We start from the raw sequence: 20,000 nt of genomic DNA, 5'->3' as shown, positions 1-20,000 counted from the left end.
CTCCCACTAACACCCAGTTAATGACATATGCTCCCACTGATACCCAGTTAATGACATATGCTCCCACTGATAACCAGCTAAGGACATATGCTCCCACTGACACCCAGCTAAGGACATATGCTCCCACTGACACCCAGCTAAGGACATATGCTCCCACTGGCACCCAGCTAAGGACAAATGCTTCCACTAACACCCAGCTAAGGACATATGATCCCACTGACACCAAGCTAAGGACATATGCTCCCACTGACACCCAGTTAAGGACATATGACTAAAGACATGCCTACACTGACAGCCAGGCTAAGGCCATAACCCAATGCTAAGACTCACTATAAGGACACCCCACCTTAATGTACAGATACTTCAAGTGACAATCTGATAACCTGACTTATAATCCACTGAGGACAGATATCCTCACTGACAAATGCTGTGTAGTAGTGTAGTAATACTTTATAAACCATACTTTATGTTCCCTAATAGACTGAATCATTTGTTTCATTGTCATCAATACTTTGCCTTTGCAAGTCTGATGCAAGTTTGCAGGAAAATATACAGTGATCATTCTAATTTCATACTTTGTTGCACATCTTGATGTTTTACTATGAATGAAATCCGTCCATTCATCTCAATTGTGGAAAGGTTAGTTATCTCCCAAAATGTGAACTGAAATGGAATTCACACAATAACTTAAATATGACAATAATATTTTGCAGGTGTAGATTTCTTTCAACCAATGAGGCTAACCTAATTGTACATTGTCTTGTGGGATAGAAACAAGCTGCATACCAAGGTAGAACTTGTACATATAGAAAATATTACTTTTACTGAGATTTACATCCGTTGTCAAATATTTTATCCGTGTTTTATTTAATTTTTTATTTTTTTAGATCAAAAACTGTTGACATTCTTGCAGCATCACCATATATGGTGTTGTTTTCAGGAATCGGTGCAGAGTCGGATGTGCGAAGTCGCAGAGTGATTATGCCTTCCAGCTTGTCCAGACCTATCACAGCACTCGTACCATTAGCGTTTATCTGGCAGCAGCTGATTGGTACATCTGTGGTGAATGTTGCCAAGCATACACCTAGGAAAAGAAAGGGTTTAATTAAGTGCAAACCAGTAACATGTTCAGATGAACATGAATCCTACTGTAGGGCATTGAACTAGTAGCAGGGTATCGCATGGTTTATGGTTAGCATGATTTTAATTGCTGAAATGTGGTCACATGATGTGTAGCAACCAATAATATTCTTACCATTCTGTAGATCCCACAGTCTAACACTTCTATCAAGCTGAGATGAATCATAAGTCAGACAACGATTCCCAATCTCACTCATGTAAATTCTGTCAATAGGATGGGTGTGTCCTCGCAATGTATGCCTGTGAAAACAAAGAATCATGTGTGAATTCCCTTTACATTATGGATCTATAATAGACCATTACTATACTGTACTGACACTGACACTTGCACTGACACTTGCACTGACACTGACACTGACACTTGCACTGACACCGACACTGACACTAGCACAGAGTGGATCTATAATAGACCATTACTACACTGTACTGACACTGGCACAGAGTGGATCTATAATAGACCATTACTACACTGCACTGACACTGACACAGAGTGGATCTATAATAGACCATTACTACACTGTACTGACACTGGCACAGAGTGGATCTATAATAGACCATTACTACACTGCACTGACACTGACACTGGCACTAGCACAGAGTGGATCTATAATAGACCATTACTACACTGTACTGACACTGACACAGAGTGGATCTATAATAGACCATTACTACATTGTACTGACACTGACACTGGCACTAGCACAGAGTGGATCTATAATAGACCATTACTACACTACACTGTACTGACACTGGCACAGAGTGGATCTATAAAAGACCATTACTACACTGTACTGACACTGGCACTGACACTGACACTAGCAAAGAGTGGATCTATAATATACCATTACTACACTGTACTGACACTGGCACAGAGTGGATCTATAATAGACCATTACTACACTGTACTGACACTGACACAAAGTGGATCTATAAATAGACCATTACTACACTGCACTGACACAGAGTGGATCTATAATAGACCATTACTACACTGTACTGACACTGGCACAGAGTGGATCTATAATAGACCATTACTACACTGTACTGACACTGACACTGGCACTAGCACAGAGTGGATCTATAAAAGACCATTACTACACTGTACTGACACTGGCACTGACACTGACACTAGCACAGAGTGGATCTATAATAGACCATTACTACACTGTACTGACACTGGCACTGACACTGACACTAGCACAGAGTGGATCTATAATAGACCACTACTACACTGTACTGACACTGACCCAGAGTGGATCTATAATAGACCACTACTACACTGTACTGACACTGACGCAGAGTGGATCTATAATAGACCATTACTACACTGCACTGACACTGACACAGAGTGGATCTATAATAGACCATTACTACACTGTACTGACACTGGCACAGAGTGGATCTATAATAGACCATTACTACACTGTACTGACACTGGCACAGAGTGGATCTATAATGGACCATTACTACACTGTACTGACACTGACACTGACGCAGAGTGGATCTATAATAGACCATTACTACACTGTACTGACACTGACGCAGAGTGGATCTATAATAGACCATTACTACACTGCACTGACACTGACACAGAGTGGATCTATAATAGACCATTACTACACTGTACTGACACTGACGCAGAGTGGATCTATAATAGACCATTACTACACTGCACTGACACTGACACAGAGTGGATCTATAATAGACCATTACTACACTGTACTGACACTGGCACAGAGTGGATCTATAATGGACCATTACTACACTGTACTGACACTGACACTGACGCAGAGTGGATCTATAATAGACCATTACTACACTGTACTGACACTAACACAGAGTGGATCTATAATAGACCATTACTACACTGTACTGACACTGGCACAGAGTGGATCTATAATAGACCATTACTACACTGTACTGACACTGACGCAGAGTGGATCTATAATAGACCATTAATACACTGTACTGACACTGGCACTGACACTGACACTAGCACAGAGTGGATCTATAATAGACCATTACTACACTGTACTGACACTGGCACAGAGTGGATCTATAATAGACCATTACTACACTGTACTGACACTGGCACAGAGTGGATCTATAATAGACCATTACTACACTGTACTGACACTGACGCAGAGTGGATCTATAATAGACCATTAATACACTGTACTGAGACTGACATAGAGTGGATCTATAATAGAACATTACTACACTATACTGACACTGACACAGAGTGGATCTATAATAGACCATTACTACACTGTACTGACACTGGCACAGAGTGGATCTATAATAGACCATTACTACACTGTACTGACACTGACACAAAGTGGATCTATAAATAGACCATTACTACACTGCACTGACACAGAGTGGATCTATAATAGACCATTACTACACTGTACTGACACTGGCACAGAGTGGATCTATAATAGACCATTACTACACTGTACTGACACTGACACTGGCACTAGCACAGAGTGGATCTATAATAGACCATTACTAAACTACACTGTACTGACACTGGCACAGAGTGGATCTATAAAAGACCATTACTACACTGTACTGACACTGGCACTGACACTGACACTAGCACAGAGTGGATCTATAATAGACCACTACTACACTGTACTGACACTGGCACTGACACTGACACTAGCACAGAGTGGATCTATAATAGACCACTACTACACTGTACTGACACTGACCCAGAGTGGATCTATAATAGACCACTACTACACTGTACTGACACTGACACAGAGTGGATCTATAATAGACCATTACTACACTGCACTGACACTGACACAGAGTGGATCTATAATAGACCATTACTACACTGTACTGACACTGGCACAGAGTGGATCTATAATAGACCATTACTACACTGTACTGACACTGGCACAGAGTGGATCTATAATGGACCATTACTACACTGTACTGACACTGACACTGACGCAGAGTGGATCTATAATAGACCATTACTACACTGTACTGACACTGACGCAGAGTGGATCTATAATAGACCATTACTACACTGCACTGACACTGACACAGAGTGGATCTATAATAGACCATTACTACACTGTACTGACACTGACGCAGAGTGGATCTATAATAGACCATTACTACACTGCACTGACACTGACACAGAGTGGATCTATAATAGACCATTACTACACTGTACTGACACTGGCACAGAGTGGATCTATAATGGACCATTACTACACTGTACTGACACTGACACTGACGCAGAGTGGATCTATAATAGACCATTACTACACTGTACTGACACTAACACAGAGTGGATCTATAATAGACCATTACTACACTGTACTGACACTGGCACAGAGTGGATCTATAATAGACCATTACTACACTGTACTGACACTGACGCAGAGTGGATCTATAATAGACCATTAATACACTGTACTGACACTGGCACTGACACTGACACTAGCACAGAGTGGATCTATAATAGACCATTACTACACTGTACTGACACTGGCACTGACACTGACACTAGCACAGAGTGGATCTATAATAGACCACTACTACACTGTACTGACACTGACCCAGAGTGGATCTATAATAGACCACTACTACACTGTACTGACACTGACACAGAGTGGATCTATAATAGACCATTACTACACTGTACTGACACTGACACAGAGTGGATCTATAATAGACCATTACTACACTGCACTGACACTGACACAGAGTGGATCTATAATAGACCATTACTACACTGTACTGACACTGGCACAGAGTGGATCTATAATGGACCATTACTACACTGTACTGACACTGACACTGACGCAGAGTGGATCTATAATAGACCATTACTACACTGTACTGACACTGGCACAGAGTGGATCTATAATAGACCATTACTACACTGTACTGACACTGACGCAGAGTGGATCTATAATAGACCATTAATACACTGTACTGAGACTGACACAGAGTGGATCTATAATAGACCATTACTACACTATACTGACACTGACACAGAGTGGATCTATAATAGACCATTACTACACTGTACTGACACTGGCACAGAGTGGATCTATAATAGACCATTACTACACTGTACTGACACTGGCACAGAGTGGATCTATAATGGACCATTACTACACTGTACTGACACTGACACTGACGCAGAGTGGATCTATAATAGACCATTACTACACTGTACTGACACTGGCACAGAGTGGATCTATAATAGACCATTACTACACTGTACTGACACTGACGCAGAGTGGATCTATAATAGACCATTAATACACTGTACTGAGACTGACACAGAGTGGATCTATAATAGACCATTACTACACTATACTGACAATGACACAGAGTGGATCTATAATAGACCATTACTACACTGTACTGACACTGGCACAGAGTGGATCTATAATAGACCATTACTACACTGTACTGACACTGGCACAGAGTGGATCTATAATAGACCATTACTACACTGTACTGACACTGGCACAGAGTGGACGATCTATAATAGACCATTACTACACTGTACTGACACTGACGCAGAGTGGATCTATAATAGACCATTACTACACTGCACTGACACAGAGTGGATCTATAATAGACCATTACTACACTGTACTGACACTGGAACAGAGTGGATCTATAATAGACCATTACTACACTGTACTGACACTGACACTGACACTGACACTGACACTAGCAAAGAGTGGATCTATAATAGACCATTACTACACTGTACTGACACTGGCACAGAGTGGATCTATAATAGACCATTACTACACTGTACTGACACTGGCACAGAGTGGATCTATAATAGACCATTACTACACTGTACTGACACTGACACAGAGTGGATCTATAATAGACCATTACTACACTGCACTGACACAGAGTGGATCTATAATAGACCATTACTACACTGTACTGACACTGGCACAGAGTGGATCTATAATAGACCATTACTACACTGTACTGACACTGGCACTGACACTGACACGAGCACAGAGTGGATCTATAATAGACCATTACTACACTGTACTGACACTAGCACAGAGTGGATCTATAATAGACCATTACTACACTGTACTGACACTGGCACAGAGTGGATCTATAATAGACCATTACTACACTGTACTGACACTGACACAGAGTTGATCTACAATAGACGATTACTACACTGTACTGACACTGACACAGAATGGATCTATAGACCATTACTACACTGTACTGACACTGACACAGAATGGATCTATAATAGACCATTACTACACTGTACTGACACTGGCACTGCACTGACACTAGCACAGAGTGGATCTATAATAGACCATTACTACACTGTACTGACACAGGCACTGACACTGACACTAGCAAAGAGTGGATCTATAATAGACCATTACTACACTGTACTGACACTGGCACTGACACTGACACTAGCACAGAGTGGATCTATAATAGACCATTACTACACTGTACTGACACAGAGTGGATCTATAATAGACCATTACTACACTGTACTGACACTGGCACTGACACTGACACTAGCACAGAGTGGATCTATAATAGACCATTACTACACTGTACTGACACTGACCCAGAGTGGATCTATAATAGACCACTACTACACTGTACTGACACTGACACAGAGTGGATCTATAATAGACCATTACTACACTGCACTGACACAGAGTGGATCTATAATAGACCATTACTACACTGTACTGACACTGGCACAGAGTGGATCTATAATAGACCATTACTACACTGTACTGACACTGACACAGAGTTGATCTACAATAGACGATTACTACACTGTACTGACACTGACACAGAGTGGATCTATAATAGACCATTACTACACTGTACTGACACTGGCACTGCACTGACACTAGCACAGAGTGGATCTATAATAGACCATTACTACACTGTACTGACACAGGCACTGACACTGACACTAGCAAAGAGTGGATCTATAATAGACCATTACTACACTGTACTGACACTGGCACTGACACTGACACTAGCACAGAGTGGATCTATAATAGACCATTACTACACTGTACTGACACAGAGTGGATCTATAATAGACCATTACTACACTGTACTGACACTGGCACTGACACTGACACTAGCACAGAGTGGATCTATAATAGACCATTACTACACTGTACTGACACTGACCCAGAGTGGATCTATAATAGACCACTACTACACTGTACTGACACTGACACAGAGTGGATCTATAATAGACCATTACTACACTGCACTGACACAGAGTGGATCTATAATAGACCATTACTACACTGTACTGACACTGACGCAGAGTGGATCTATAATAGACCATTACTACACTGCACTGACACAGAGTGGCTCTGTAATAGACCATTACTACACTGTACTAACACAGACACTGACACAGACACAGAGTGGATCTATAATAGACCATTACTACATTGTACTGACACTGACACAGAGTGGCTCTGTAATAGACCATTACTACACTGTACTAACACTGGCACAGAGTGGATCTATAATAGACCATTACTACACTGTACTGACACAGAGTGGATCTATAATAGACCATTACTACACTGTACTGTACTGACACTGGCACTGGCACTGACACTGACACTGACACTGACACAAGCAAAGAGTGGATCTATAATAGACCATTACTACACTGTACTGACACTGGCACTGACACTGACACTAGCACAGAGTGGATCTATAATAGACCATTACTACACTGTACTGACACAGAGTGGATCTATAATAGACCATTACTACACTGTACTGACACTGGCACTGACACTAGCACAGAGTGGATCTATAATAGACCATTACTACACTGTACTGACACTGGCACTGACACTGACACTAGCACAGAGTGGATCTATAATAGACCATTACTACACTGTACTGACACTGACCCAGAGTGGATCTATAATAGACCACTACTACACTGTACTGACACTAACACAGAGTGGATCTATAATAGACCATTACTACACTGCACTGACACAGAGTGGATCTATAATAGACCATTACTACAGTGTACTGACACTGACACAGAGTGGCTCTGTAATAGACCATTACTACACTGTACTAACACAGACACTGACACAGAGTGGATCTGTAATAGACCATTACTACACTGTACTGACAATGACACAGAGTGGATCTATAATAGACCATTACTACATTGCACTGACACAGAGTGGCTCTGTAATAGACCATTACTACACTGTACTAACACTGGCACAGAGTGGATCTATAATAAACCATTACTACACTGTACTGACACTGACACAGAGTGGATCTATAAATAGACCATTACTACACTGCACTGACACAGAGTGGATCTATAATAGACCATTACTACACTGTACTGACACTGGCACAGAGTGGATCTATAATAGACCATAACTACACTGTACTGACACTGGCACAGAGTGGATCTACAATAGACTATTACTTCACTGTACTGACACTGGCACAGTGTGGATCTATAATAGACTATTACTACACTGTACTGACACAGACACTGACACAGGGTGGATCTATAATAGACCATTACTACACTATACTGACACTGACACAGAGTGGATCTATAATAGACCATTACTACACTGTACTGACACTGACACAGAGTGGATCTACAATAGACCATTACTACACTGTACTGACACTGGCACAGAGTGGATCTACAATAGACTATTACTTCACTGTACTGACACTGGCACAGTGTGGATCTATAATAGACTATTACTACACTGTACTGACACAGACACTGACACAGAGTGGAGCTATAATAGACCATTACTACACTGTACTGACACTGGCACAGTGTGGATCTATAATAGACCATTAATACACTGTACTGACACTGACACAGAGTGGATCTATAATAGACCATTACTACACTGTACTGACACTGACACAGAATGGATCTATAGACCATTACTACACTACACTGCACTGACACTGACACAGAGTGGATCTATAATAGACCATTACTACACTGTACTGACACTGACACAGAGTGGATCTATAATAGACCACTACTACACTGTACTGACACTGACACAGAGTGGATCTATAATAGACCATTACTACACTGTACTGACACTGGCACAGTGTGGATCTATAATAGACCATTACTACACTGTACTGACACTGACGCAGAGTGGATCTATAATAGACCATTACTACACTGTACTGACACTGACACAGAGTGGATCTATAATAGACCATTACTACACTGTACTAACACTGGCACAGAGTGGATCTATAATAGACCATTACTACACTATACTGACACTGACACAGAGTGGATCTATAATAGACCATTACTGCACTGTACTGACACTGGCACCGAGTGGATCTATAATAGACCATTACTACACTGTACTGACACTGACACAGAATGGATCTATAGACCATTACTACACTGCACTGACACAGAGTGGCTCTGTAATAGAAAATTACTTCACTGTACTAACACTGACACAGACACTGACACAGAGTGGATCTATAATAGACCATTACTACACTGTACTGACACTGACACAGAGTGGCTCTGTAATAGACCATTACTACACTGTACTAACACTGGCACAGAGTGGATCTATAATAAACCATTACTACACTGCACTGACACAGACACTGACACAGACACAGACACAGACACAGACACAGACACAGACACAGACACAGACACAGACACAGACACAGACACAGACACTGACACTGACACTGACACAGAGTGGATCTATAATAGACCATTACTACACTGCACTGACACAGACACAGACACAGACGCAGACACAGACACAGACACAGACACAGACACAGACACAGACACTGACACTGACACTGACACAGAGTGGATCTATAATAGACCATTACTACACTGTACTGACACTGACACAGAGTGGATCTATAATAGACCATTACTACACTGTACTGGCACTGACACAGAGTGGATCTATAATAGACCATTACCACACTGTACTGACACTGACACAGAGTGGATCTATAATAGACCATTACTACACTACACTGTACTGACACTGACACAGAGTGGATCTATAATAGACCATTACTACACTGTACTGACACTGACGCAGAGTAGATCTATAATAGACCATTACTACACTGCACTGACACAGAGTGGCTCTGTAATAGACCATTACTACACTGTACTAACACAGACACTGACACTGACACAGAGTGGATCTATAATAGACTATTACTACACTACACTGTACTGACACTGACACAGAGTGGATCTATAATAGACCATTACTACACTGTACTGACACTGACGCAGAGTAGATCTATAATAGACCATTACTACACTGCACTGACACAGAGTGGCTCTGTAATAGACCATTACTACACTGTACTAACACAGACACTGACACTGACACAGAGTGGATCTATAATAGACCATTACTACACTGTACTGACACTGACACAGAGTGGATCTATAATAGACCATTACTACATTGTACTGACACTGACACAGAGTGGCTCTGTAATAGACCATTACTACACTGTACTGACACTGGCACAGAGTGGATCTATAGACCATTACTACACTGTACTGACACTGACACAGAGTGGATCTATAATAGACCATTACTACACTGCACTGACACTGACACAGTGTGGATCTATAATAGACCATTACTACACTGTACTAACACTGGCACAGAGTGGATCTATAGACCATTACTACACTGTACTGACACTGACACAGAGTGGATCTATAATAGACCATTACTACACTGTACTAACACTGGCACAGAGTGGATCTATAGACCATTACTACACTGCACTGACACTGACACAGAGTGGCTCTGTAATAGACCATTACTACACTGTACTAACACTGGCACAGAGTGGATCTATAGACCATTACTACACTGTACTGACACTGACACAGAGTGGATCTATAATAGACCATTACTACACTGCACTGACACTGACACAGTGTGGATCTATAATAGACCATTACTACACTGTACTGACACTGACACAGAGTGGATCTATAATAGACCATTACTACAATGTACTGACACTGACACAGAATGGATCTATAGACCATTACTACACTGTACTGACACTGACACAGAATGGATCTATAAATAGACCATTACTACACTGCACTGACACAGAGTGGATCTATAATAGACCATTACTACACTGTACTGACACTGGCACAGAGTGGATCTATAATAGACCATTACTACACTGTACTGACACTGACACAGAGTGGATCTATAATAGACCATTACTACACTGTACTGACACTGGCACAGAGTGGATCTATAATAGACCATTACTACACTGTACTGACACTGGCACTGACACTGACACTAGCAAAGAGTGGATCTATAATAGACCATTACTACACTGTACTGACACTGGCACTGACACTGACACTAGCACAGAGTGGATCTATAATAGACCATTACTACACTGTACTGACACAGAGTGGCTCTGTAATAGACCATTACTACACTGTACTGACAATGACACAGAGTGGATCTATAATAGACCATTACTACATTGCACTGACACTGACACAGAGTGGCTCTGTAATAGACCATTACTACACTGTACTAACACTGGCACAGAGTGGATCTATAATATACCATTACTACACTGCACTGACACAGACACAGACACTGACACAGACACTAACTCAGAGTGGATCTATAATAGACCATTACTACACTGTACTGACACTGACACAGGGTGGATCTATAATAGACCATTACTACACTATACTGACACTGACACAGAGTGGATCTATAATAGACCATTACTACACTATACTGACACTGACACAGAGTGGATCTATAATAGACCATTACTACACTGTACTGACACTGGCACAGAGTGGATCTATAATAGACCATTACTACACTGTACTGACACTGGCACAGAGTGGATCTATAATAGACCATTACTACACTGTACTGACACTGACACAGGGTGGATCTATAATAGACCATTACTACACTATACTGACACTGACACAGAGTGGATCTATAATAGACCATTACTACACTGTACTGACACTGACACAGAGTGGATCTACAATAGACCATTAATACACTGTACTGACACTGGCACAGAGTGGATCTATAATAGACCAATACTACACTGTACTGACACTGGCACAGAGTGGATCTATAATAGACCATTACTACACTGCACTGACACAGAGTGGCTCTGTAATAGACCATTACTACACTGTACTAACACAGACACAGAGTGGATCTATAATAGACCATTACTACATTGTACTGACACTGACACAGAGTGGCTCTGTAATAGACCATTACTACACTGTACTAACACTGGCACAGAGTGGATCTATAATAGACCATTACTACACTGTACTGACACAGAGTGGATCTATAATAGACCATTACTACACTGTACTGTACTGACACTGGCACTGACACTGACACAAGCAAAGAGTGGATCTATAATAGACCATTACTACACTGTACTGACACTGGCACTGACACTGACACTAGCACAGAGTGGATCTATAATAGACCATTACTACACTGTACTGACACAGAGTGGATCTATAATAGACCATTACTACACTGTACTGTACTGACACTGGCACTGGCACTGACACTGACACAAGCCAAGAGTGGATCTATAATAGACCATTACTACACTGTACTGACACAGAGTGGATCTATAATAGACCATTACTACACTGTACTGACACTGGCACTGACACTAGCACAGAGTGGATCTATAATAGACCATTACTACACTGTACTGACACTGGCACTGACACTGACACTAGCACAGAGTGGATCTATAATAGACCATTACTACACTGTACTGACACTGACCCAGAGTGGATCTATAATAGACCATTACTACACTGCACTGACACTGACACAGAGTGGATCTATAATAGACCATTACTACACTGCACTGACACAGAGTGGCTCTGTAATAGACCATTACTACACTGTACTAACACAGACACTGACACAGAGTGGATCTGTAATAGACCATTACTACACTGTACTGACAATGACACAGAGTGGATCTATAATAGACCATTACTACATTGCACTGACACAGAGTGGCTCTGTAATAGACCATTACTACACTGTACTAACACTGGCACAGAGTGGATCTATAATAAACCATTACTACACTGTACTGACACTGACACAGAGTGGATCTATAAATAGACCATTACTACACTGCACTGACACAGAGTGGATCTATAATAGACCATTACTACACTGTACTGACACTGGCACAGAGTGGATCTATAATAGACCATAACTACACTGTACTGACACTGGCACAGAGTGGATCTACAATAGACTATTACTTCACTGTACTGACACTGGCACAGTGTGGATCTATAATAGACTATTACTACACTGTACTGACACAGACACTGACACAGGGTGGATCTATAATAGACCATTACTACACTATACTGACACTGACACAGAGTGGATCTATAATAGACCATTACTACACTGTACTGACACTGACACAGAGTGGATCTACAATAGACCATTACTACACTGTACTGACACTGGCACAGAGTGGATCTACAATAGACTATTACTTCACTGTACTGACACTGGCACAGTGTGGATCTATAATAGACTATTACTACACTGTACTGACACAGACACTGACACAGAGTGGATCTATAATAGATCATTACTACACTGTACTGACACTGGCACAGTGTGGATCTATAATAGACCATTACTACACTGTACTGACACTGACACAGAGTGGATCTATAATAGACCATTACTACACTACACTGCACTGACACTGACACAGAGTGGATCTATAATAGACCATTACTACACTGTACTGACACTGACACAGAGTGGATCTATAATAGACCACTACTACACTGTACTGACACTGACACAGAGTGGATCTATAATAGACCATTACTACACTGTACTGACACTGGCACAGTGTGGATCTATAATAGACCATTACTACACTGTACTGACACTGACGCAGAGTGGATCTATAATAGACCATTACTGCACTGTACTGACACTGGCACAGAGTGGATCTATAATAGACCATTACTACACTGTACTGACACTGACACAGAATGCATCTATAGACCATTACTACACTGCACTGACACAGAGTGGCTCTGTAATAGAAAATTACTTCACTGTACTAACACTGGCACAGAGTGGATCTATAGACCATTACTACACTGTACTGACACTGACACAGAGTGGCTCTGTAATAGACCATTACTACACTGTACTAACACTGGCACAGAGTGGATCTATAATAAACCATTACTACACTGCACTGACACAGACACTGACACAGACACAGACACAGACACAGACACAGACACAGACACAGACACAGACACAGACACTGACACTGACACAGACACAGACACAGACACTGACACTGACACTGACACTGACACAGAGTGGATCTATAATAGACCATTACTACACTGCACTGACACAGACACAGACGCAGACACAGACACTGACACAGAGTGGATCTATAATAGACCATTACTACACTGTACTGACACTGACACAGAGTGGATCTATAATAGACCATTACTACACTGCACTGACACTGACACAGAGTGGATCTATAATAGACCATTACTACACTATACTGACACTGACACAGAGTGGATCTATAATAGACCATTACCACACTGTACTGACACTGACACAGAGTGGATCTATAATAGACCATTACTACACTACACTGTACTGACACAGAGTGGATCTATAATAGACCATTACTACACTGTACTGACACTGACGCAGAGTAGATCTATAATAGACCATTACTACACTGCACTGACACAGAGTGGCTCTGTAATAGACCATTACTACACTGTACTAACACAGACACTGACACTGACACAGAGTGGATCTATAATAGACCATTACTACACTACACTGTACTGACACTGACACAGAGTGGATCTATAATAGACCATTACTACACTGTACTGACACTGACGCAGAGTAGATCTATAATAGACCATTACTACACTGCACTGACACAGAGTGGCTCTGTAATAGACCATTACTACACTGTACTAACACAGACACTGACACTGACACAGAGTGGATCTATAATAGACCATTACTACACTGTACTGACACTGACACAGAGTGGATCTATAATAGACCATTACTACACTGTACTGACACTGACACAGAGTGGATCTATAATAGATCATTACTACACTGCACTGACACTGACACAGTGTGGATCTATAATAGACCATTACTACACTGTACTGACACTGACACAGAGTGGATCTATAATAGACCATTACTACACTGTACTGACACTGACACAGAGTGGATCTATAATAGACCATTACTACACTGTACTGACACTGACACAGAGTGGATCTATAATAGACCATTACTACACTGCACTGACACTGACACAGTGTGGATCTATAATAGACCATTACTACACTGTACTGACACTGACACAGAGTGGATCTATAATAGACCATTACTACAATGTACTGACACTGACACAGAGTGGATCTATAATAGACCATTACTACACTGTACTGACACTGACACAGAGTGGATCTATAATAGACCATTACTACACTGTACTGACACAGACACAGAGTGGATCTATAATAGACCATTACTACATTGTACTGACACTGACACAGAGTGGCTCTGTAATAGACCATTACTACACTGTACTAACACTGGCACAGAGTGGATCTATAATAGACCATTACTACACTGTACTGACACAGAGTGGATCTATAATAGACCATTACTACACTGTACTGTACTGACACTGGCACTGACACTGACACAAGCAAAGAGTGGATCTATAATAGACCATTACTACACTGTACTGACACTGGCACTGACACTGACACTAGCACAGAGTGGATCTATAATAGACCATTACTACACTGTACTGACACAGAGTGGATCTATAATAGACCATTACTACACTGTACTGTACTGACACTGGCACTGGCACTGACACTGACACAAGCCAAGAGTGGATCTATAATAGACCATTACTACACTGTACTGACACAGAGTGGATCTATAATAGACCATTACTACACTGTACTGACACTGGCACTGACACTAGCACAGAGTGGATCTATAATAGACCATTACTACACTGTACTGACACTGGCACTGACACTGACACTAGCACAGAGTGGATCTATAATAGACCATTACTACACTGTACTGACACTGACCCAGAGTGGATCTATAATAGACCATTACTACACTGCACTGACACTGACACAGAGTGGATCTATAATAGACCATTACTACACTGCACTGACACAGAGTGGCTCTGTAATAGACCATTACTACACTGTACTAACACAGACACTGACACAGAGTGGATCTGTAATAGACCATTACTACACTGTACTGACAATGACACAGAGTGGATCTATAATAGACCATTACTACATTGCACTGACACAGAGTGGCTCTGTAATAGACCATTACTACACTGTACTAACACTGGCACAGAGTGGATCTATAATAAACCATTACTACACTGTACTGACACTGACACAGAGTGGATCTATAAATAGACCATTACTACACTGCACTGACACAGAGTGGATCTATAATAGACCATTACTACACTGTACTGACACTGGCACAGAGTGGATCTATAATAGACCATAACTACACTGTACTGACACTGGCACAGAGTGGATCTACAATAGACTATTACTTCACTGTACTGATACTGGCACAGTGTGGATCTATAATAGACTATTACTACACTGTACTGACACAGACACTGACACAGGGTGGATCTATAATAGACCATTACTACACTATACTGACACTGACACAGAGTGGATCTATAATAGACCATTACTACACTGTACTGACACTGACACAGAGTGGATCTACAATAGACCATTACTACACTGTACTGACACTGGCACAGAGTGGATCTACAATAGACTATTACTTCACTGTACTGACACTGGCACAGTGTGGATCTATAATAGACTATTACTACACTGTACTGACACAGACACTGACACAGAGTGGATCTATAATAGATCATTACTACACTGTACTGACACTGGCACAGTGTGGATCTATAATAGACCATTACTACACTGTACTGACACTGACACAGAGTGGATCTATAATAGACCATTACTACACTACACTGCACTGACACTGACACAGAGTGGATCTATAATAGACCATTACTACACTGTACTGACACTGACACAGAGTGGATCTATAATAGACCACTACTACACTGTACTGACACTGACACAGAGTGGATCTATAATAGACCATTACTACACTGTACTGACACTGGCACAGTGTGGATCTATAATAGACCATTACTACACTGTACTGACACTGACGCAGAGTGGATCTATAATAGACCATTACTGCACTGTACTGACACTGGCACAGAGTGGATCTATAATAGACCATTACTACACTGTACTGACACTGACACAGAATGCATCTATAGACCATTACTACACTGCACTGACACAGAGTGGCTCTGTAATAGAAAATTACTTCACTGTACTAACACTGGCACAGAGTGGATCTATAGACCATTACTACACTGTACTGACACTGACACAGAGTGGCTCTGTAATAGACCATTACTACACTGTACTAACACTGGCACAGAGTGGATCTATAATAAACCATTACTACACTGCACTGACACAGACACTGACACAGACACAGACACAGACACAGACACAGACACAGACACAGACACAGACACTGACACTGACACAGACACAGACACAGACACAGACACAGACACTGACACTGACACTGACACAGAGTGGATCTATAATAGACCATTACTACACTGCACTGACACAGACACAGACGCAGACACAGACACTGACACAGAGTGGATCTATAATAGACCATTACTACACTGTACTGACACTGACACAGAGTGGATCTATAATAGACCATTACTACACTGCACTGACACTGACACAGAGTGGATCTATAATAGACCATTACTACACTATACTGACACTGACACAGAGTGGATCTATAATAGACCATTACCACACTGTACTGACACTGACACAGAGTGGATCTATAATAGACCATTACTACACTACACTGTACTGACACAGAGTGGATCTATAATAGACCATTACTACACTGTACTGACACTGACGCAGAGTAGATCTATAATAGACCATTACTACACTGCACTGACACAGAGTGGCTCTGTAATAGACCATTACTACACTGTACTAACACAGACACTGACACTGACACAGAGTGGATCTATAATAGACCATTACTACACTACACTGTACTGACACTGACACAGAGTGGATCTATAATAGACCATTACTACACTGTACTGACACTGACGCAGAGTAGATCTATAATAGACCATTACTACACTGCACTGACACAGAGTGGCTCTGTAATAGACCATTACTACACTGTACTAACACAGACACTGACACTGACACAGAGTGGATCTATAATAGACCATTACTACACTGTACTGACACTGACACAGAGTGGATCTATAATAGACCATTACTACACTGTACTGACACTGACACAGAGTGGATCTATAATAGACCATTACTACACTGCACTGACACTGACACAGTGTGGATCTATAATAGACCATTACTACACTGTACTGACACTGACACAGAGTGGATCTATAATAGACCATTACTACACTGTACTGACACTGACACAGAGTGGATCTATAATAGACCATTACTACACTGTACTGACACTGACACAGAGTGGATCTATAATAGACCATTACTACACTGCACTGACACTGACACAGTGTGGATCTATAATAGACCATTACTACACTGTACTGACACTGACACAGAGTGGATCTATAATAGACCATTACTACAATGTACTGACACTGACACAGAGTGGATCTATAATAGACCATTACTACACTGTACTGACACTGACACAGAGTGGATCTATAATAGACCATTACTACACTGTACTGACACAGACACAGAGTGGATCTATAATAGACCATTACTACATTGTACTGACACTGACACAGAGTGGCTCTGTAATAGACCATTACTACACTGTACTAACACTGGCACAGAGTGGATCTATAATAGACCATTACTACACTGTACTGACACAGAGTGGATCTATAATAGACCATTACTACACTGTACTGTACTGACACTGGCACTGACACTGACACAAGCAAAGAGTGGATCTATAATAGACCATTACTACACTGTACTGACACTGGCACTGACACTGACACTAGCACAGAGTGGATCTATAATAGACCATTACTACACTGTACTGACACAGAGTGGATCTATAATAGACCATTACTACACTGTACTGTACTGACACTGGCACTGGCACTGACACTGACACAAGCCAAGAGTGGATCTATAATAGACCATTACTACACTGTACTGACACAGAGTGGATCTATAATAGACCATTACTACACTGTACTGACACTGGCACTGACACTAGCACAGAGTGGATCTATAATAGACCATTACTACACTGTACTGACACTGGCACTGACACTGACACTAGCACAGAGTGGATCTATAATAGACCATTACTACACTGTACTGACACTGACCCAGAGTGGATCTATAATAGACCATTACTACACTGCACTGACACTGACACAGAGTGGATCTATAATAGACCATTACTACACTGCACTGACACAGAGTGGCTCTGTAATAGACCATTACTACACTGTACTAACACAGACACTGACACAGAGTGGATCTG

General features: G+C 41.3%; 1 protein-coding gene across 1 annotated transcript in view; it reads right to left on the bottom strand.

Annotated features, from left to right (window-relative positions):
* Window positions 1–705: 705 nt before the first annotated feature.
* Window positions 706–20,000, bottom strand: part of LOC100373947 (NACHT domain- and WD repeat-containing protein 1-like) — a 92,415-nt gene continuing 73,120 nt past the window's right edge. Inside the window, exons 10-11 of the mRNA XM_085499949.1 lie at window positions 1,256–1,380; window positions 706–1,084 (exon numbers count right to left, since the gene is read on the bottom strand). Of these exons, the coding sequence (XP_085356075.1) occupies window positions 876–1,084; window positions 1,256–1,380 (334 nt within the window). The 3' untranslated portion in view covers window positions 706–875. The remainder of the gene's footprint in view (window positions 1,085–1,255; window positions 1,381–20,000) is intronic.

Source organism: Saccoglossus kowalevskii, chromosome 6 (genome assembly GCF_978046115.1).
Source record: "Saccoglossus kowalevskii chromosome 6, keSacKowa6.1, whole genome shotgun sequence".
Lineage (NCBI taxonomy): Eukaryota > Metazoa > Hemichordata > Enteropneusta > Harrimaniidae > Saccoglossus > Saccoglossus kowalevskii.
The sequence above is the reverse complement of the archived record's forward strand: the minus strand, read 5'-3'. Positions and strand labels throughout refer to the sequence as shown.